General features: G+C 38.2%; 1 protein-coding gene across 1 annotated transcript in view; it reads left to right on the plus strand.

The window, feature by feature from the left end:
- HAO1 (hydroxyacid oxidase 1) overlaps positions 1-22,706 on the plus strand; it is a 55,126-nt gene that overhangs the window by 11,072 nt on the left and 21,348 nt on the right. Inside the window, exons 3-4 of the mRNA XM_008018458.3 lie at positions 11,395-11,650; positions 19,755-19,930. Coding sequence (XP_008016649.1) covers positions 11,395-11,650; positions 19,755-19,930 — 432 coding nt within the window. The remainder of the gene's footprint in view (positions 1-11,394; positions 11,651-19,754; positions 19,931-22,706) is intronic.

Consider the following 22,706-nt stretch of genomic DNA (forward strand, 5'->3'; position numbering starts at 1 on the left):
ATGAAGCTATACTTTTTTCATTTTCAAAATGATGATGAATACAAGGTTACCAAATAAAACACAGAGGGACATTATGTTTGAATTTCAGATAAACAACAAATCATAGATGTCCTGTATGTTTGCTCAATCAGAGCTCTTACCTGTAGGAGTTCTTGTGAGGATTCATGAAATAAATGCTAGAAATGCTTATATACTATCTTTACTTGCCCCTCAGAACCCAAAGTCCCCAAAATCTTTATCTTTCACACACAAAAACTCAGTTTCAGTAAAGAATATTGCATTTACATCTTAGTGGAAATAAAAATTGTTCTTTTTCTTTGCTAAAAATATTTTTATTTTAAGCTTTATGCAGAAACCTTGGGGGAAAAAGGTACCTTTAGGAGCCAGGCTTGTAATGTAAATGTCCAAAAAAAGATGAAAGTGAAACAAACAAACAAACAAACACACAAACAAATGAAACAACAGTGCAAGCTCCTGGGTGGAGACTGCAGCGAATCTGAGATTTCGTGTTCCATCAGAAGGGGGCAGCCACATCTTAGCTCTTGATGACCCAAGGGAGCAGGGATGTGGGGCTGCCAAATCTTCCAAAATTTTAAGAGAAGCCAGAAATCTTGATTTCTACGTACAATCTCCTGGTTTTTAAATGTGGGCAAATAAATCAAAATTCCCTAAAACACTGCTTGGGGCAACAATATGTGGGCCAAAGTAAATACTTTTGTGGGCTACAAGTGTCTCCTGGGCTGTCCATCTGGGACATCTGATTTATGTGGAAATTTACCACGAACTAGTTTTATTTCTGTGGCAGGTCATTTTCACTCTCTAGGATTACATTTCTTTATTGATAAAGTGAGCTGCTTGAGCAAGACCAGTGGTTTGAATGCCACGTCCCAAGGAGGGTGGGGTTGTTCCCAGGGATCTTACAGAACTTAGGTGTGACACTGAGCATGCAGCTACTTGTGTTGCATTTTGGCGTTCAAAAGAAAAGTTCTTTAAATAGTTCTGCTGGTAAGACAAAAGACAAAAAAAAAAAAAAGAAACACACGCAAGAAAAAACGTTCACAACAAAAATCTCCAAAAACAAAAACCCTGAAAATTGACATAGAAGTGGATGATCTTTGCAATATTTTCAGTATACAAATAAATGATTTTGATCCCATTAAAAATTTTATCAAATGCAAAAAGAGAGACAATTGAAAATATAGAGCTACCTTTTCTAACACTTCTGAAATTTACACTTTATGTCAATCCTTGAGGTTTTAGATGCACTTTATGTCAGGCCACTTCTTTCCACAGAGCTGTGTCAGCCCTGGAGGGTTTAGATGAGGCAGTGAGCATTTGAGTACATTTGATGTCCATTTCTCAAAGTACATTCTTGGTCTATAGGAGAGGAACAAGATATGTAACTATCTCGGACTATTGCTAATAACATAAACATTGTTTAATAAATGTTGCATAAACTCTGAAAGTGATACTTCAAAGTCTTGTGAAAAATGAAGATCACCAGCATTTATAGAGCAATTAGTATGTGCCACGCAATTTGACTTTATTGTTTATTCATCTGTCCTTACCACCATCTTAAAATGTGTGAGTGCAAAACCCTAAGAAACTTTCTCCAACTCCTGTGGATGTGGAAATCAAGGCTTAGAAAGGTTAAATGCCTTGCTCCGGTTATTAATCACTTAGGCAGTGCTACCTATAACATCCTGCTCTGTTATTGGTATTTTCAAATGTCATTAACTATAGCAAGAATCCTAAGGCAAGCACCATGCTATCATCTTAAAATATTTACTGCAAACATCCTATATTTTAATTGTTTTATCTTTTTAACTTTGAGAAGATAAAGCAAGCCACAGAAAGTGAAATTAATTAGGAAATACTCGCTTTTTGCAAAATTTGGGAGCATAAACAATGGGTCATGAAGTACAATCGAACAAAAAATAAAATTCTAAGTCTTTTAAAGTGGAAGAAAAATATCTGAAAAATACTGAATGGAGGGCAGTTTTTCATGTACTGTGTTACGAATAAAAAATTTGATTCAATAGATTAATCAACCTTTTAATAGTTGTAAATGTTATAATATTTAAGATGTTTTATAAGTGCCTCTACTTATAATGGCACATCCATTTGAAACTCTAGCAGATAATTTTTATTTATGTTTTTGAATTTTTTTCTTTATATTCTTTAAAGAAGAATACAAAATTATTTCTCTGAATATTTAACATATTGAAGGAAATAGCAATAATAAACATAAATGCTAACACATATAAAATAGGTAGTATCATTAGGCTAAATTTTTGTCTTCCAGGATAAGTAGATCATCTCTGAAATCTCTGACTTCTCAAATAGCCAATTAATAAAATGCTTACTATACCACTTGGTGCTTTAAGAACATTATCATGGAAACCTCTCAGGTTTTATGAACAGTAGCTATAATAATATTTTCCTTCATGTTTCATGGAGCTACTTGAGATGGTTTTTTCTCCCTTTAAACATGAGAAATCAAAAAGAAAGAGAAAAAATGATTAAATAGTAATTTATCCTTTTGCTTCTGACTTGTCATGTGGGCAAGTGCCACATGAGGGAGTGCTGGGACCTCATATCAAGAAAAATTAAAACCTACCTAATGCGTTCCAGGAATGCTCAGCATATTAGCAAATTCTTATTAAACTGTCAAAAAAAAAAAAAAAAAAAAAAAAAAAAAAAAAAAAAAAAAAAAGAGTTTTAAAAGAAATTCCAGCCCCTGGATGCAATTAGAGGCTACCACACAGGATTTGATGGGCCATAAAACCATTAAATCTAAACACTTTTTTTTTGAGCCTAAAAGGCCAGAACATTCCAAAGTGAAGTTTTGGGACTCAGCTATGACTTGACCACCTATTAAGATGCAGGTGGAACAGATTGCAGAGTAATACAAAGAGCCACACAGACCCCAGATGACTGCATTAGGGTGTAGGTGAGAGTTTTAGCTGTTGAATTTTCTGGATTTTCCAAGATTAAGTGATCAACCTTAACATTGAGTGAAAGACCATTCAACAGGAAAAATTGTCATTTCCTTTGCTCCAAACCCAAACGATGTATTTTTTGAAAGCTTTATTGATTTATATATTTATGTGTTGTGCTAGGTGACCGACTAGATATATGTTTCAGCATACCTACTAGGAAAATATCCCCATTATTCTCAATTTTACCTAATCCAGGCAAAGCACTGGACTTGCTTTAAGGAAAATTTTTACTCTTTCTGAAGTGGAGTGCCTGTCATGAATCAGGTGCAATGCTTGGACTTTATGTTCTTGTAATTAATCCTTACCATAGGCCTGTGAAGTAATTCTCATTCTGTTTGACAGTAGAGAAGAAGGAAGCCCTTGACCAAGGCCTAGTGCCAGTAATGTTGGTGATGGGGTTTGAATCTAAGTCTGTTTTACTCTAAAGTGTAACCAAATTTTATGATTTAGACTTGCTTTTCTAACAATAAAAAGTCAATGACATGCTCTTTCTATGTGTAAGCACACACACACACACACACAAACACACATCCATATTACATATGCTTATATATGTATTAAAAGATTATGGACATTTGATATATATACATATACTAAAATGTGTAATTCATTGTATTTTCATTGTCTAATTCATTGTAAAATGTATACTTCATTGTATAAAGTATTTTCATGTAAACAGTGACTTCAGTGTTAAAATCACTTTGCAATGAAACAAGATTGTTAATTAAAACACCTATTAAAAATTAGAATCTAGCCATATTAAAGACAGTCATCAAATGGCATGATTTCTAGGATTTTGCACCAAAATTTAAGTTATTGGGTGGTTTTGTTGAGAGCATGAGATTGCTTCTTCTTGGAATTATTAATGTACCTGATGACATTAAAATGTGACAGTGAAAAAAGTCAGAGGCTCACGTGTGTATCCCAACACTGAAATTGTTAAACACTGCGAGGTTGGTTGAATTTGTTGTGCACAAACTCAGTACTCCTTAAAACCATTATTAAAGGGCCTATCACTGTGTTGCGGTCTCCATATGATCTGCCATTTATGCCAAGACTTGACAATTCAGTAAAATGACAGAATAATAACACAGGAATCACTACAATAGAGTTAATGTTTTAATCTATTGCAGAGTTCTGCTCTAGAAATACACTGAAAACAAGGAAGGGAGAGCTAAGATGTCACTGGGACTAATTGTTCCTTGTAAATATTTTCATACAGTAAAAAAGAGATCTAGAGATATAGTGGCAGTGTGAGCACTCAAGATTATATAGCTCCAGATTCGTTCAATGGACCATGATGAAAGCACTGGAAAGATTAAGTCTGGTTTCCTGGTCTTTCTTGGCGTGTTTAAATTGGTTCAGCTCCATAAATTGTAAATTAAGATTTGTTTGACAACTTTTAAGTATTTCAAGCGTAATTGTAGTTGAAGGTTTGTTCTTCTTGTAGATCACTGACTTCAGAACTTTATTTTTCTGGTTAATTTTAGACATTCATAAAACAATGTTGACTGCGTCTATACCATGGTAGATCCTCTGTGAAGACCTATATGATGGTAGCTCCCCTGTGAAGACAGCATGACACACTCAATGGACATTATGGTGCACAGTTATACAAACACTTCACTATGACAGGCCCTGAGTTTAGAACCACACAACTGCTTGGTACTTGGTCATTGCATATTTTCCCTATTACGTAATGACTTCCTGTGCAGATGACAAAATGCGTTTGCTCAACAAAATTATTTTCAGTGCAGCTGTTTTGATGACTAAATTTTGTAGGAGCTTTTTAATCAAATGCACCTAAGAAAACCCCAACACTTTAGGCCCTTTGAACATATTACCCTTTTTTGCTTCCTCTTTCCTCTTTTTCCTTAAAACCATAATTTTGGAAACTCGACTCTGCCTTCCCATAAAAGAGAGTTATTTTCAAAGAAATTATTGAGATCTAAAGTAATATGTTGCTTAATTGTTCTGTTTGAATCTAGGTGTATGATTAGTCCCACATGAATTAATTTTCCAAATAATTAACTCTCACCGATAACTAATATTTTCTATTTCCCTCCATTGTTGTTTTGTGGTGGTGGTGGTGGCTGTGGATGAGCATCATTCTCAAATATATTATAATTCCCTTCCTCATCAAGCCCAGTATGATAAACTTTAGTTTTGCTTGATGGTTCATCATCTTATTTCTGTGTGTAAGATTGTTGAACCTGATATTAAACATTTGGAAACTATTTTATAATTGGTAAATTGTGTTTTCTCAGCTTTGAGTAAGCGCTCTCGTCTTCTTCAACTTATACCATTTTATTTTTATTTGCCATTCACTTCCACTTCTGATCTGAGATCTAGGAAGCTGGACAAATCCCAGATAAGCAAGCTAAAACAAACAAACAAGCAAACAAACCCAAATCATGGGATAATGGTTAAGTGTACTGAGGGGCCATCATGAGAACACAGTTTAATTCCTTGGCTTTAAAACTAGTAAGAGAAGAATGCATTAAAAAATGTGGCACATGTACCTGTGCCCCTCTCCAGAGGGTGACAGCAGAGAAGAAAGGCGATTTATCAGCAAGGCATGGCTGGCTGTTGGCAAACCATGTGACAACCACTGCCAGCTTCACTGCCATTGCTCCATCTTTCCCTCCCGTTTTCTGTGAGCCCCAACTTTGCTCAGGACATCACACATATTCTACTAATTTGGATGAGTCCTTTTGAAAGAAAATATCTACCTCAAGGTTCTCAAAGCATAGTCTTTGGAACAATAGCATCAGCAGGACTCTGGAGCTTGTTAGAAATGCATATCTTAGGTCCCACTACAGACCTACTGAGTCAGAATCTGAATTTTGTTGACATACCTGTGTGATTCCTATACACCTCAAAGCTTGAGAAGCCCTGGTCAGAGCCTGTGATGAAAGTTCCTATTGGTTCCAAGTCAAAGGCATAGTTCAGTTCTTCAAACATGAACAGTATTAGATGTAGATGGATATTGTTCCCTTCTGAAGACCCTCAAGGTCTTTTGAGAGCCTGTCAAGTTGAGAATGACTGCCTGAAATGAGTGACAAGTCACAAGGAGACTCTAGATAACTGAGAGATGTGTTCACAGTAGCCTTTGATAAAAACCTGGGATGGGCAGGCTTAGTATCCAGGCCCCTAAAATTTATGTATACAATGGATTTCCTATTTTTGCTGCTTCACATCCAGATTACCTGGGTCAGAAATAAATGTTTTCCTTAAGGCTTGACGTGACAAACAAACAAAACAAAACTCTGCCAAGCTCTAGAAGAACAATTGAATTTCTCAGCCACAGGGAGAACACTGCCAGTTTATGCTGTTTTCCAAAGCTATTTACCTGTCCTAGCTCATTTAAATCACTGTACATTGGAGTTTAGGATTTGTGTCAACTCTAGAGGTAGCTGCATTCATACCTGATGAGTTCTTTTTAATCTCAGCAGTTGATTATAGGTTCCATAGTATAGGAAATTTTCCAACCCTCTATTGAATGGCAGTTTAGAAAGGTCGATCTACACTTACCTTATGTCAGGTTATTGCAGACTCTTGTGGCATTTTTCCACCCTAGGACATGTGATTTAACTCTAATAGGAATCTTCATTATGGGTGGGTCTGAGATTAACTTTTATTCTGTAAAACAGAAATCATTCCACTCGCCGTAGCTCATTTTTTGAGATGGAGTAGGGGGAATAGGTGATAGTAAACAATGATATTAATCTCACTTATTTTTATATTATTATATTTATAGTTACATTGCAAATGGAAGAGTAGAGAAACTAAAAACATATACTGAGAACTTTACAATTTTTCTTCCAAGTATTATTGATTGATGTTTGGATTATGCAAGTGCTGCCAGCCCCTTAGACTCACTCTGCAGTTCCCCCCACGGAAATTTGTAAACAGGTTAGGGTGGGGATAGGGAAAAGTTTGTTCTTTTTGCACTTCTTGGATTATTTGTTCCGGGCTCTCCAAAGTAATGTGTACCCTGGGAATGCAGAAATTATCTCCTTAGATATTCTCTCCCTATATAGGTCCCCACAGGGAGTTCTTGGGCCTGGAGAAGAGTCCACTCTCCTTTAGGAGCTTTCTCCATAAAGGTATTGAGCACTGGACACTATATTTGCAAGGGAAAAGAGGAATGTGTCTCTTGAGCATCAAAATCATTGTAGAATAATCTCCATCCTGTTTTTCAAAATGGCTGTATTAACGTACTTTCCTGTCATCAGTAGGTTCTCTTTTCTCCACAAGGGTTCCCTTTTCTTTGCATCCTCACCAACACTTGTTATCATTGGTGTTTTTGATAATAACCATTCTAACAGTTGGAGGTGATACTTCATTATGATTTTAATTTAAATTTCCCTGATGATTAGTGATACTGAGCTTCTTTCATTACGTCTATTGGCCATTTATATCTCTTCTTTTGAGAAATGTCTGTTCAGATCCTTTGCCCATTTTTTTTTTCTTTTTTCAACTTTTATTTTAGAATTAGGGAGTACATGTGCGGGTTTGCTACAAAGGTATATTGCATGATGCTGAGGTTTGGAGTGCAAATGAATCCATCACCTAGGTAGTGAGCATAGTTCCCAACAGGTAGTTTTTTTCAGCCCTTTTCCCCCTCCAAACCCCACTGTTGTATTCCCCAGCATCTATTGTTCCCATTTTAATGACCATGTGTATCCAATGTTCAGCTTCCATTTATAAGTGACAACATGTGGTATTTGGTTACTACATTAATTCACTTAGGAAATGATTTCCAGCTGCATCCATGTTGGTGCAAAGGAGATGATTTTGTTCTTTTCTATGGCTACATAGTATTCCATGGTGTATATGTACCACGTTTAAAAAGTTCAGTCCACCATTGATAGGCACCTGGATTGATTCCATGTCTTTGCTATTGTGACTAGTACTGTGAGGAACATGCAGGTGCATGTGTCTCTTTGGTAGAATGATTTATTGTCCTTTGGGAATATACCCAGTTAGTGGGATTGCTGGGTCGAATGGTAGAAAAACTCTCAGTTCTTTGAGAAATTTCCAAACTGCTCTCCACAGTGGCTTATTTAATTTACATTCCCTACGGCAGTATATCAGCCTTCTCTTTTCTTCACAGTCTCACCAACATAGTATTTTTTGATTTTTTAACAAAAGCAATTCTGGCTGCTATGAGATGGCATATCTTGTGGTTTTGATTTGCATTTCTTTGATGCTTAGAGATGATGACCATTTTTTCATATATTTTTCAGCCTCTTGTATGTCTTTGTTTGAGAAGTGTCTGCTTATGTCCTTTGCCCACTTTTTAATGGGGTTATCTGTTTTTTTCTTGTTGATTTGTAAGTTTCTTATAGATTCTGGATATTAGACCTTTGTTGGATGCATAGTGTGCAAATATTTTCTCCAGTTTTGTAGGTTGCCTGTTTATTCCTTTGATTGTTTCTCTTCCTGTGCTTTGTACATTTTTTATTTGGGTTATTTTTTTCTTGCTATTGAGTTGTTTGAGTTCCATATATTTTTTTGGATATTAGCACTCATTAGATATATGCTTTACAAATATTTTCTCCCAATCCCTGAATTGTCTCTTGATTCTGTTAATTGTTTGTTTTCTTTGCTGTGCAGAAATTTTTAGTTTCATACAATTCCTCAAAAAACTAAAAATCGAATTGCCATATGATCCAGCAATTCTACTTCTGGATATTTATTGAAAGGTGTTGAAATCAGTATGTTGAAGAGGTATCTGCACTTCTATGTTCATTATAGCATTATTCACAATAGTCAAGATATGGCGTCAACCTAAGTATCCATTGACAGATGAATGGATAAAGAATGAGGTGTATGTACACAAAGGAATACTATCCAGCCTTTAAAAAGTGGAAAATTCTGTTATTTGTAACAACATGGATTAATCTGGAAGATAGTATGCTGAGTGAAATAAGCTAGGAACAGATAGACAAATACTATATGATCTCACTTATATGTGGAATCTAAAAAGGTAGGTCTCACCGAAACAGATTGTAAAAAGGTGGCTACTAGAGGCTGGGAGAGGAAGGAAAAGAATGAGGAAAGTGATATATTGATCAAGGTTGTACAAAGTTTCAATGCAACTGGAGTAATAGGTTTTAGTGATCTATCATACAGAATGGTGATCACAGTTAATAGTAATGTATTTTATATTTTAAAATTACTGAAAGAATAAATATTTAATGTTCTCCCTACAAAAAAAAACGGTAAGTTGGTGTATTAGTCCACTTTCACACTGCTATAAGGAACTGCCCAAGTAATTTATAAAGAAAAGAGGTTTAATGGCTCACCGTTCTGCATGGATGGGGAGGCCACAGGAAGCTTACAATCATGGTGAAAGGGAAAGCAGGTATGTCTTACATGGTGGCAGGTAAGAGAGCCTGTGTGTGAAGTGAAGGGAGAAGAGCCCCTTATAAAACCATCAGATCTTGTGTGAGCTCACGCGCTAGCACGTAAACAGCATGGAGGAAATCACCCCTATGATCCAAACACCTTTTGCCCTCAACACATGGGGATTACAGTTCCCTCCCTCGACATGTGGGATTACAATTTGAGTAAGATTTGGGTGGGGACACAGAGCCAAACCTTACCAGTTGGTGAGGTGATGAATATGGTCATTAGCTTGTCTAAATTTGTCCACAATGTATACATAGATCAAAACATCACATTTTACCCCATAAACATGTCCAATTACTATTTTTCAATTAAAATACATATAAATAGATTAAAAATAATTGCAAAGGAAAGCTGGCTTTGGTGGGAGGCCAAGGTAGTCAGATTACTTGAAGTCAGGAGTTCAAGACAAGCCTGATCAACATGGTAAAACCCTGTATCTACCAAAAATACAAATATTAGCTGGGTGTGGTGGCACATGCCTGTAATCCCAGTTACGCAGGAGACTGAAGCACTAGGATTGTTTGAAACCAGGAGGCAGAGGTTGCAGTGAGCCAAGATCACATCACTGCACTCCAGCCTAAGTGACAGAGTGAGACTCCCTGTCTCAAAAAAAAAAAAGAAAAAAAAAATGTCCTGAAGAGGATGTTACCTAAGGTCACACAGAGATGAGCAACAAAGTAGGAGAACTCAGCATGGAACTCACCACTCTCCCAGGGCAATGATCTTTCTAGACTCCCTGCATGCCTAAATGACTCCCTGGTACCAAGCATAGATAAATAGACTCCCTCAATATTTCAGGGCAATGACATCCAAGAGGGTAGGTTTGCCATGTGCATGAGAGACAGTGCCATGCACTGGGAAGGCATGGAATCTTAGAGTCCGGTGGGAAGGTCCTCCGTATACTGGAGGTGCAGAGTGTGAATGCACAAAGGAGTCTGGCAAAGAGAAGATTAATAAATAATGACATTAAGAAATCCAGGTCCTTGGCGAAATTAGAAAAATATACAAAGCTATCCAGTACTTATTTTTCCAAATTCATTAGGCATCCTCTCACCTAGCCCTTTACAATTGCATGGCTTCGGGGATTACACAGAAAACGTTCACAAACATTGCCCCAGTAGATGATCTTGCAATGCAATGAAGTGGGCAGAACAGCTGTGGCTCTAGCCATTGCGCAGATAGAATGTGCTTCATGGATGCTTCATGGATGGCAAGACTGGGACTGTAGGACAGGCTCTCAATCCATTCTACCCTGTTATTGTTCTGAAATGGAAGTTTTATCTCCCAGCTTGTATACGTAGCCTTATCTTTGATGCTTCAATATCTGAGACCTGACCAGTGTCCCTTTTAGTGATTGTGTGTGTGTGTGTGTGTCATATGCAATTTCCTTATAGCAATTGCATAATGTATAACTGTTTAATTAAAGAAGAGAAATAAATGCCAAACATATGAATAAAGTCTGAGTATATCTGTAACTTTAAAAGTGTAGGTGTCTATCTTTGAAGATGTATCTTAAAGACAATGAAAAGAGTCAGTGAGTAAAAGTAAGATAAGAGAGTCCTGGGATTTCATACAAGATCAGTGTTTACTTGATGGTGTATGAACTATAGTTTAACCAATTCCCTAGTGCTGGACATTCAGGTTCTTAATATTTTTTGCCTGTATTTACAGGCACCTTTGACTATTGGACTCATTTTGTTCTTCAGGAACAATATACAAAGTGTGGAAAGAAATGTGTATTTCTAATCATTGGAAAATAAACACTGAGCAGCAATAACTCCAGTAGCCATTTGTTCCAGAGGAGGTAGAATCAGGAAATAGATGGTATGGACTGAACTTGCTTCTCTTTTTAAAAGATTTGACTTCATATTGCCAAATTGCCCTTCTAGATGTCTTTACTCCATCCAACTGCAATTCAAAGGCTTGGATGAGCAATGCCAGGCCTGGCTTGATTATCTCCTTTCTTTCTCAGCCTGTCAGTCCCTGGGAACGGGCATGATGTTGAGTTCCTGGGCCACCTCCTCAATTGAAGAAGTGGCAGAAGCTGGTCCTGAGGCACTTCGTTGGTTGCAACTGTATATCTATAAGGACCGAGAAGTCACCAAGAAGCTGGTGCGGCAGGCAGAGAAGACGGGCTACAAGGCCATATTTGTGACAGTGGACACACCTTACCTGGGCAACCGTCTTGATGATGTACGTAACAGATTCAAGCTGCCACCACAACTCAGGTAAACATGAACATGTGGGCCCTGAACTGAGCTGAAAGGGATCTTGTCTGGGAATGATAGGGTCTGGATTCTACTGATACCATCATTGCTAAATATCTGGTTAATCTTCAGCTAATCAAATCCCTTTTGTAGATGTCACTTTTTTGAGCTACACAATAGAAACAGAAATGGCCTCTATACTTACAAAAGTCAAAATAAGTTTTCAGACCAGAGTGCATTAAGGCCTTTGGCTTTAGGAAGTATGAATTGCTCTACAGATGGAAGATGCTTAATATTGCCCAAGCAACAGTTTATTAAGATCATCCTGGTGCCCTATTTCTCTATTAAAGTCAAAGAGCCACCTTTACATTTTATTTTTAATTGTACATGGAACAGCTAAGGATAAGAAGATTAAAGAAAGAAAAAATAATGGAGATTTTAAAAAGCCACATCTTTGATCCCTCATTGTCTACTTCTTCTTTCAGCAATATTCCTTTCACTGTGGTTTGTCCATAGGTCAAAATTCATTCATTCATTCACTCAAATCATTCATCTTAGCAAAAACAATGTATCACATAATCTGATGTTGAACCATAATGGTTTCATCAGGCCATTCATTCACCCTGTTCACAAGCAGTGAATTATTATCTCTTTCCTGGTAGTATTTTGGGATTACAATCATCTTGAGTCAAAGCTGGAAACTGAGCGGAAGTCTCTGGGAAAGACCCAAACCTCCTTAAGCTATACACCTCTTTTCCCCATCATGTTTTCCTTCCTTTAGTTTCCACCAAAATGTGCTCTTGGATTTTTCATATGGATGTATTATGTCCCTCAGCCCTATAAGTATTTGAAAATGGATCAAAATCTTAGTTTTAATGGAGGACATTTTTATGATGGACTCCTACAGCATCCATCAGAATATGTAAGATTATGAGGAATATCTTTCTGGGTTCCCAGATCTCATGCCACAGAGGCCCTTACTTATTCTGTCTATGTTTGAATTGTATTTGAAAAAAAAAAAAAAAAGAAAAAACAACCTAGGGCTAGCAAGATTGAAAAAAGATAAAAGACGAAAGAAGCCCAGGTTTACTGTGTTTGCTCTTCCAAAATATTCAAAAATGAAAAGATCCAAAATCAAATTCATATTTGCCTGGAATTTCATATCTATTACAGTGACTGCAGAGTGTATCTCACCATGGAAGTTGGAGCATGGCCTTGTGTAAGTTTCACATAGTTTTACTGTGTATGTGCCTATGTGAGAATAAACTACTGTGCATAAAATCTTGCTGTTGAGCCATGTGTGAATTAGCTGTGTGATGTTACCTCCCTGTTACTAGCAGGCCAGTTTAGGATATTATTTCTGTATGTGGCACCAGGATTAGGCCAATGACAGAAAAAGAAAGTGCTCTCCCTGCCAAACTTGCCAATAAAACTGTTCCACATATCCCAGACTCAGGGTTACCTAAACACCCCGTGTTTAAAGAGAACAAAAACAAAAGCCTCTGACATAGTCTTATTCCTTGCCAAATTCATTAGAAAGCTGAGGGATTCAAATTCCCCCAATATGAAACCCATATTTACATTATTTCTCTATTTTGATTACTTTTTTTTTTTTTTAAGACTTTCTAAATAGTTTCCCACTATCGAGATTTCTGACAGGAAACATTCCTCATTATTTCCCCTTGGCCATTTGAAAAGGAATTTGTTCTTCCTTTTCCTCCATCACTTAATACTACTACTACTAACAATAGTAACAACAATAATAAGTACAGTAGGGTTTTTTGTTTTGTTTTTAACTTAAGACATGCTTTCTTGCTCTGGATAGCAAAATGTGTTTCACAGAGGCATTTACTTAGATGGGGTGGGGATGACACAGTTGTTAATTCTGGCTGGTACCTCTTGCTTCTTCACGGCTGGGGCTACCCCGTGAGTGGCGGGAAGGTTGATTTGCTTTCCCCCCTTTTCTTTTGCTCCTGGGCTCCTTCCCAGATGACGTGAAGGGCCATGAAACAAAGACCCTTTTCAGCTCTCGGTGTGCATGGAACTAGCTGCGGCTTCCTAGCTTGTCACATCTCCGGTCTGAAGATGATCAAATAATGAGCAACACATCCAGGTTATAGGGAACACGGGAAACACCCCACAGCTGGGTGTACCCCAGCCCCTCAGAGTGCACATTGGCGTTGTTTGTCCTAGTGGACTTCGGAGTAGGCCAGTGCCTTCTGGTCAGTTCCTCAGTGGTCCACATTCAGCTCTCAAAGCCAGAGCACGCTAATGGGAGGTCCAGGCTTCCGCTTGAGGCCACATACACCCGAAAAGCTCATCTGTTATAGCCTGATATGAAATCGGTTTCTTTCCGCAACTGACCTGACTCACAGAAGGTGAAGCCTGGCTTTTCATAAGTGAGGTTTGGCAGGCAAGGGAGGCAGGAAATCCAGAGGAGAATGAGCCTGTAAAGCATGGCTCCTTCCAGCCCTTGTTACTTCCTCTGCCCGGGGGTGGGGGACGGTCCCGACTCTTGGCATCTGGGCCCAGCAAGAGTTCAGAGGTTTGGTAGTCTCTGCTTGGTCCATATGCAAAACACATGCATGTGTATACATTATTAATGGCACGGGGGTTCCTGAAACTGAGAAGGAGTAAGGAGACTTCTCATCTGCTCTTGGAAGAAGCAGGGAATGAAACCAGTTCAGTAGACTGATTCCTGAGGCTTTGGGGCAGGAACTTTTTCTTTCTCCATATCCCCACGGAGATGGTTCCTTTACCCTGAATTAAGATTTGGCCCTTCAGTGCAGTGCCAAGGCAGTTTACAGAGAAGAAAAGTAATTTCTTATCATTGACTAAGATCAAGGTAAATCATGACACTTACCCTTTCTACCATTTGCCCAGTGACATGTTTTCTTAAGCCCAGAAGTTATTTATTTATTTATTTATTTAAGACGGAGTCTCGCTCTGTTGCCCAGGCTGGAGTGCAGTGGCCCGATCTTGGCTCACTGCAAGCTCCGCCTCCCAGGTTCACGCCATTCTCCTGCCTCAGCCTCCCGAGTAGCTGGGACTACAGGCTTCCGCCACTACGCCCGGCTAATTTTTTTGTATTTTTAGTAGAGACGGGGTTTCACCATGTTAGCCAGGATGTTCTCGATCTCCTGACCTCGTGATCCGCCTGCCTCGGCCTCCCAAAGTGCTGGGATTACAGGCGTGAGCCACCGCGCCCGGTGTCCAGAAGTGATTTATTGATCACAGTAGCCAGAATATATCATACTGAAATAGATTGGCCTGCCACTGTCTTCTCAGGTCTCTCATGATGAAAGTGGCCTGCCTTAAAGTAGACTCAATGTGAATAGGTCTCCATGACCTCTGCCTCACTGCCTGGCACTCACATCCTCACTCACTCTTCCACTCTGGCTTCCCTGCTGTTCCTTCAATATGCCAGGCACGCTGGAACCCCGGGGCCTTTGCCCTGGCTGTTCCCTCTGCCTGTAACGGTAATTCCCAGAATCCACGCATGACTGATAGCCTCGCTTCCACTGAGTCTTGACATTAGGAATGGGTATACATGTCTCTGTATTGGGAAGCCACAATAAAAACTGATGGTAGAGATGCAAATATGAGCAGAATAACAGGGTGGGGGGAGGAGCAGGGAGAGAGGTCAGTGGAGGACTTGGCACAATAGCCTCTTAAATGGCATAATAGCCTCTCAAATTTTTGGTTAGGAAATCATTCACATCCATAAGTATAGCAGGAAAATGAATCCCTGGAACCTGTTCCTTTACGTGGCAAAATGGACTTTGCAGATGTGATTAACTTAAGGGGCTTGAGGTGGGAGGATTTTTCCTGTTTTATCTCAGTAGGCTTGATGTCATTAAAAGGGTCCTTATAAGAGGGAAGGAAGCAAGAGTGTCAGAGTCAGAGAAAGAGACGAAATGACAGATGTAGAGGTTGGAATGATGTGGTCAGGAGCCAGGGAAAGCAGGGGGTATCTAGAAGCTGGAAAAGACATGGGAATAGGGCTTCCCCTAGATTCTCCGGAAGAAATGCAGCCCTATTGATATCTTGAGTTTGGTCCAGTGAGACTCATTTTAGACTTCTGACATTTGGAACTGTGATATAATGCCTTCATGTTATTCTTATTGCTGTTGTAACAAATAACCACAAACACAGTTCTACCAATTTCCTCCTCAAGGTAGCTTCTCAATTTTGCCCATACTGGTTACCAAACATACTTAAAGTTTGATTTTGAGTCTCTGACAACTCACATCCCTCTTAATCTGCTTTACTTTTTTCTTGACTTTGTATAGTGCTTATGTTCTGATACACTTTGTAATTTACTTATTGATGATGTTTACCATGGGCAGGGATTCTCAACTGTTTTGATATTTATTGATATATCTTAAACATTGAAAACACTGGCACGTAGTAGATGCTCAATAAGTAATTGTTGACTCAATCAACAAAATGTACTAGAGCATACAAGATTTTCCCAATGTAACATAACTAGCAAGAGGCTGAACCAGGATTTGAACTCAAAATTCATTCTCTGAACCTTCTTCTAGCGGCCACATTGAGGAAGCAATTACCAGGGCTGTGTTCTCAACACAAGTATTCTCCTAACCACAGAATTAAAGGCTGGTGGCCCATGTATCAGTGTCTGTATTTATGAGCCCCTCTTTCAATCTCTTTCTTTTCATATTGTGTTGATACTGTAGCCTCTATTGGTCGTTTTATTTTTTCGTTTCCCAAGACAGAATTATGTGGCTTTATCTTTAATGCTGCATTATCAATACTTATAATACATAATATTATGTATTACTCAATATTCGTGATTATTGGTGTTACTATTGGTTATTTAATAATGTTTAACTTACATTAGAAGTTGTTACTATATTTATGATGCTAAATTACTAACAGCTAAAACAACTTCTATATTAAAAAGTACATTTGAGTGTCACTCAAGAGATAATGAGTACCTTACAAAGAAGAAATCTTGTTTCTTACCTTTGCGTCATTAAACAGATCAGGATTTGGAGAATTAAGCCCTAAGTAATCATGTTATTATTTTGATTTCGCCCCTTTTTTCCTTACAAAATGGAATACTTTAGTTATCAGAAGCCACTTTAAGCATTTATATATGTATGTCATAATCCGAATAAAAATAGCATTCATGGAGGTTTCTTTCGGAGCTCTTGGTAAAACACTCCATCGTGGGTCTCTGTCAAGATATCTGAAAACTTTTTCTTGGCTTCTGACTTTGAACAAAGTTTCAGAGTAACAACAAGGCTTCATTGTGCACTGAAATTTCTGTAAGGCAACATTCATTCAAGTGTTGATCCGCATTTCACCATCCAAGAATAACAACAGTTATTTATATAATTTTATCCATGTTTCTGTTTTTTCCTATCCATTTCACCCTTTCACCCCACCCCTGCTGAAACACTGGAGCTTGTTTGGGATGGGGGTGGGGTGCCATGCAGACTATATACACATACAGATGTTTTTCTTTTACTTTTCCTGGTCTTGCTATGGGATAGACAGACCGGACTTTTTCTTATTAACAATATTATTTAAAAGTTTGGAATTTATTATCATTTAATCGTTTGTAAGTAATGAAATAGGTCTCCATGATAAGGATATGTTTATTGACCAGCGGTTAGCTTTATTCAAATTAGGGTGACCACAGAAGACCAAGGACTATGATATAACATACAACCCTAAGTGGTTTGATTTAAATAAAAAGGAAGTCCAGGCATTTCAGCTAAAATCCCCACCAAAGGCCAACAACTAGATGGGCATCCATATGACTCACTGAAATTTTCTATGATCTTCAATGGCCATCTGAGTCCGTGAAACTATAGGACTAACTATTCAATCCTTATTGAGAAAACTTTGTTAATAGCTTGAATTGAGTTATATGGGATATGAATGTTCATATCTTTGTGATAATATATGCCACCCAAGCTACATAACCAGTTATGTTAGCTAAAATACACTAAAGTGTAAAAAATCATAGTTTTCTATTAAAGGAAGTCATGATTGTGCCTAGATTCTTCTAGTATGATATACAATTTTTTTTTTTTTTTTGTGATGGAGTCTCACTTTGTCGCCTAATCTGGAGTGCAGTGGCATGATGTCGGCTCACTGCAACCTCCCCCTCCTGAGTTCAAGCGATTCTCATGCCTCAGTCTCCCAAGTAGCTGGGATTACAGGTGCCTACCACTACACCTGGCTAATTTTTCTGAAATTTTAGTAGAGACTGGGTTTCACCATGTTGTCCAGGCTGGTCTTGAACTCCTGACCTCAGGTGATCTGCCCACCTTGGCCTCCCAAAGTGCTGGGACTACAGGCATGAGCCACTGCGCCTGGCCGATATATAAATTTTTATATGGCTCCATGATCTTCTCTACATTTAATGACAGAACTGGTGGAGGGGAAGAAAGAGATAGGACTAAGCCAGAGATCAATATACATACCACTATACTTTGACCCCCCAAAAAAGGAAATTGACTGGTAGGGGAATTAATAGTATGCAGAAGAGCAAGGTGAGTCCGGTCACTGTCATTATTCAAAAACAATCTTTCAGGAGAAGAATTTTACAACTGGATTTGGGGCTGTGGGCAGATAAGTCACAGGAGTGATTCTATTGTGTATCCTGAAGTCATCCATCCAGCTAGCAGTCACAGCTGCAGGCTGAAAAGACATTGCCCCTAGAGTGGGGAACTGCCAAAGTCTAGCCAGGATATTAGGTCAAGAGAAAAGACCTCAGGCACAGGGGAAGCCAGCTGCAGAATCTTAGAGGTGAGTTAGAGAAATACTGGGCTAAGCTGGGTCAACAAAAATAGACATACGGGAAGGAAGCAACTCAGTGGTACTTTGTCTCAGTTTGTGTTCTCCTAGAAGCAGGCTGTGAGCCTGTGATTTCAGTGCAAGTAGTTTATAGGGAAGGTGAAGGGAATACTGCTAGAGGAGTAGGAAAGTGAGGCAAAGGAGGGAAGGCATTGAACAAAGGGCATAATACCAAGACAGCTACAGTTGTGGGCAACTGAAGCTTAACCCTGCTGGAAAATTCTGGGAGCTTAGGCAGAATTTATCTCAGAGTTAGTTTACCTAGGAGTGAGGGAGCTGGGGTATTTACACGTCAACATCCCTAATGCTTCCAGTCTGCTGTGTGGGTGGTGACTCAGGCCCAGGACCAAGAAAAAACCACTGTCAGAGAAATGAAGGTATTGATAATTGAAAAGTTCATGTCCTTGTCAAACTTGTTTTGAGTCAGCAGACTGAGAGGTTCAGAGAGAACAAGTAAAAGGGGGAGGGAAAGGCAAGAGGTGACAACTTATCTGCTGGGAAACACTTCCCACTTCTCCCATGCCCACCACCACCATCAATACTGCAATAGCAGGGCAAGAAGGAGTCTACAGGGGCAACAGACAGTCATGTTAACACTTGTTACTGCAGTTGCAACCTCTTCTAGAATTTTCTACAAGGGCATTGGAAGGTTTCATGAGGTCAGGTGCAATAGCCAGGAGGAAACTGAGATCTGAGCAAAGAGAATATAATTAGGAATAAAGTCAAGGGACCCAGATTGGAACTCAAATACTGCTATTAGCTAGTTCTAATTTGAGGCAATTCATTTTGTACCTCTGTTTTTATTTTCTATGGGAATCACAGAGTATATCATTGTTACTTTCTAAGAGTCTTTTAAGGAAAAATCGTGATAATTTTGGCATACGAAACCCTTTGTACATTATAGTGCACCATAAAAATGTTTTTAAAATTGTGATTAATTTGCATTGCTGGCTAAAAATAGTGTCAACTCTATTGTCTATACCTATAAACTGGCTTAAAAAGGGATATTTGAATATGAACACATTTTTTTTCCTTGAAACACATTTGTTTGTATAAACACAGCCTAAGATGTAAAATAACATTTAGGTCACTGATTAAGACCACTAGTGTATAACATTTAGTCTAGAGTCCTACATTAAAATATGGAAAATATGCATGCAATTGACTTATAGATGAATGAGGAGTGAACAGCCAATTGATTTGAAAAGGGTAACATTTTTCATTGAATGAATCATTGGAAAGATATTTCTAACTTTGGCAAATTTCTTGTTTTATGCATTTCTTATTTTAGGATGAAAAATTTTGAAACCAGTACTTTATCATTTTCTCCTGAGGAAAATTTTGGAGATGACAGTGGACTTGCTGCATATGTGGCTAAAGCGATAGACCCATCTATCAGCTGGGAAGATATCAAATGGCTGAGAAGACTGACGTCATTGCCAATTGTTGCAAAGGGCATTTTGAGAGGTTCGTTCATTTCTCTACTTGAATCCATACAGATTTTATGGTCCTTTGTGGATATGGTCTTCATATTCTTAAAGGAAAATAACAAGGAAATCTTAACATGGAAATTGAGAGAGATATTCCAACTCTCAATTCTCTCTTTTCATGTCAGTGAGTAAATATTTCTTCATTCTTAGGTAATATTCTGAAGTAGAGCTAAACTCTCATGAAGTAGAAAGTTAGCCTTTTCAAAGAATTGGGATGCCATTGCCTTATTTCAGAGCTGTTACTGAATCATGAAGCCTGGCAAGATCTTGGTAGAACATCACGAGTTCATTGCTTTACCTGAAAGCTACAACAGCTGCTCTCAGACTAAAGAGAAACCCCAAGGAGATATTATGACAGACAGACTTGTTTTAAGAGCTTTCCCTCTTTTCCTTGTGTTCCCTCCAGTACAAATGGCTAGGACTAATTTTTGAGTGTAGTCAAACCCACATCACCTCTCTGAAGAGAATGGCTGACTAGTATGGTCAAATGCTCAATTATCAAGCCAAGGGTAACAAGAAACTTAACTATTTCCTCCAGCATCCCCATATATTCAGATCCCACAGGGAGGTACCAATGACTATAATAATTTTGGAGTGTAAATGTGTTTACCCACAAAAATGTTTTCTTGCCTTTGAAAACATTTTTTTTTTTAGTGTGGTTATATAGATAACTGCCAAAAACTTTTTTCTTTCTTTTTTTTTTTTTTTTTAACTGAAATGTTTGAGTAAGTGATTTTGGGATGAGAGTCTGTCTGTTAGTGTATGTCTATTAAATGACTTTGAATCAAAACTTTTTCATAGATTTTACTTGAACGTGTCTGAGTCATGTGGTCCCTATTTATAAAGTTTTACCTACTTTGACTATTTAATTTTATGTCTGAAGAAATGAGCTTATAAAAGTAAAAGAAATAAGCCCAGTGCAGCATTTAAGTAGTGGAGATATGTTTAAATCCAGATGTTCTTATTCTGTGCTTAAACAAATTAAAGTAGTTTTTAAAATCGATATATAATAGTTCTACATATGCATAGAGCATATAGTGATGTTTCAATACCTGTAATGTATAGTAATCAGGTAATTAGCATATCCATCATCTCAAACATTATTCTGTACTTCTAAAAAAATTGTTCACTGTTTCCTACTGATCATTGTACTAGTTCAAAATTTCTGTGGATTATACTTCAATGAATATGTATTGGTTTGGTTTACAGACACCTTTAAACAATGGTTTCACTTCCTTTACTTGCATCGTGTTGTCATCCATGATTACTAGTGCTACTTACTGTGGCCGCATTCAACTGTGGGGACTAAATAATATTAACCTGAAGGTTCTGTGCCATTCATTTATGTATTCATTCATCCATTCTCTTATTCACTCACTCATTCATTCCATAAATATTGTAATTACTGTGTGCTAAAATATTTTTATAAAATAAAACAATCTTAGATCCTTTGATGACAAGACAGTCTATTCTTGTAGGAGACAGATATATAAGCAAGCATTTTGGGTGCAATAAAATATTATATAGAAATCTGTGCAATGCAAGGGCATGGCTTAAAAAAGAATATGGACAATAATATGAGTGAGTTAGAAAACACTTTTCAGAATGAAAGATGATGCTTGAGTTTTGCCATGCAAGCCAATAGACTCTATTTCAGACTGAAGTACTGGCAGAATAAAGCAATTATGCATAACAATTTATAAAACATGTAAGCCATTTAGAGAATTTAGGCCTTAAAGTGGCTGAGAACCACTGAAGTGTCTTGATCAGAGAAGCAACCTCATCAAATAAGCATTTTAGAGAAATAATGCTTTGCACAATGGACCTAATGGATGGAGGTGGCAAAATTGTGGTCAGGGAAGACATTTAGGAACTGTTGTTGCCCAGAAAAGAGATAATTGTAGAGATGACCTAGAGTAATGGCAGGGAGGGGACTGAGAAGGTATAATTAAATTAGAAAATTAAGACAGTTAATCACAGAGATGGCCCAGGGGATCTGGCTTTAAAACACTAGGGAAGAATAAAATTTTAGTCTTGTTCCATAATTGTTTTGAATAAGGAACAAAGGTAAGAAGGAGGTCATTTTATTTTTTAACTACCTTTTCAATTTAGGATTTCCAGTGTATATCATTTTCTACAACTTTGTCCCCTAAGATATGATGCAAATCAATTGAATTAGATTTACTATCACATATTATGTTGAAAAATATTTTGGTTTCTAGAACTTCATTCTGTTATCACTGTAGCTAGGACCACTGCCACTACCATCACCACCACCACCACTACCACAACCTCCATTACCAGGACAACCACCACCACTGCCACCACCACCACTGCTATCACCATCACCACTCCCATCACCACCATCACCACTCCCATCACCACCATCACCACTCCCATTACCACCATGACCACCACCACCACCACCACCACCATAACCACAACCTCCGTCAACACCACCATTACCGGGAACAACCACCACCACTGCCACCATCACCACCACTACCATAACCACAACTACCATCAACACCACCATTACCAGGACAACCACCACCACTACCACCACCACCAATCCCATTATCACCATGACCACAGCCACCATCAACACCACCGTTACCAGGAACCACCATTCCACCACCACCACTATCACCACCACCACCACCACTACTCCCATCACCACCATGACCACCACCATGACCAGCACCATAACCACAACCACCATCAACACCACCATTACCAAGACAACCACCACC

This window comes from Chlorocebus sabaeus, chromosome 2 (assembly GCF_047675955.1).
Source record: "Chlorocebus sabaeus isolate Y175 chromosome 2, mChlSab1.0.hap1, whole genome shotgun sequence".
Lineage (NCBI taxonomy): Eukaryota > Metazoa > Chordata > Mammalia > Primates > Cercopithecidae > Chlorocebus > Chlorocebus sabaeus.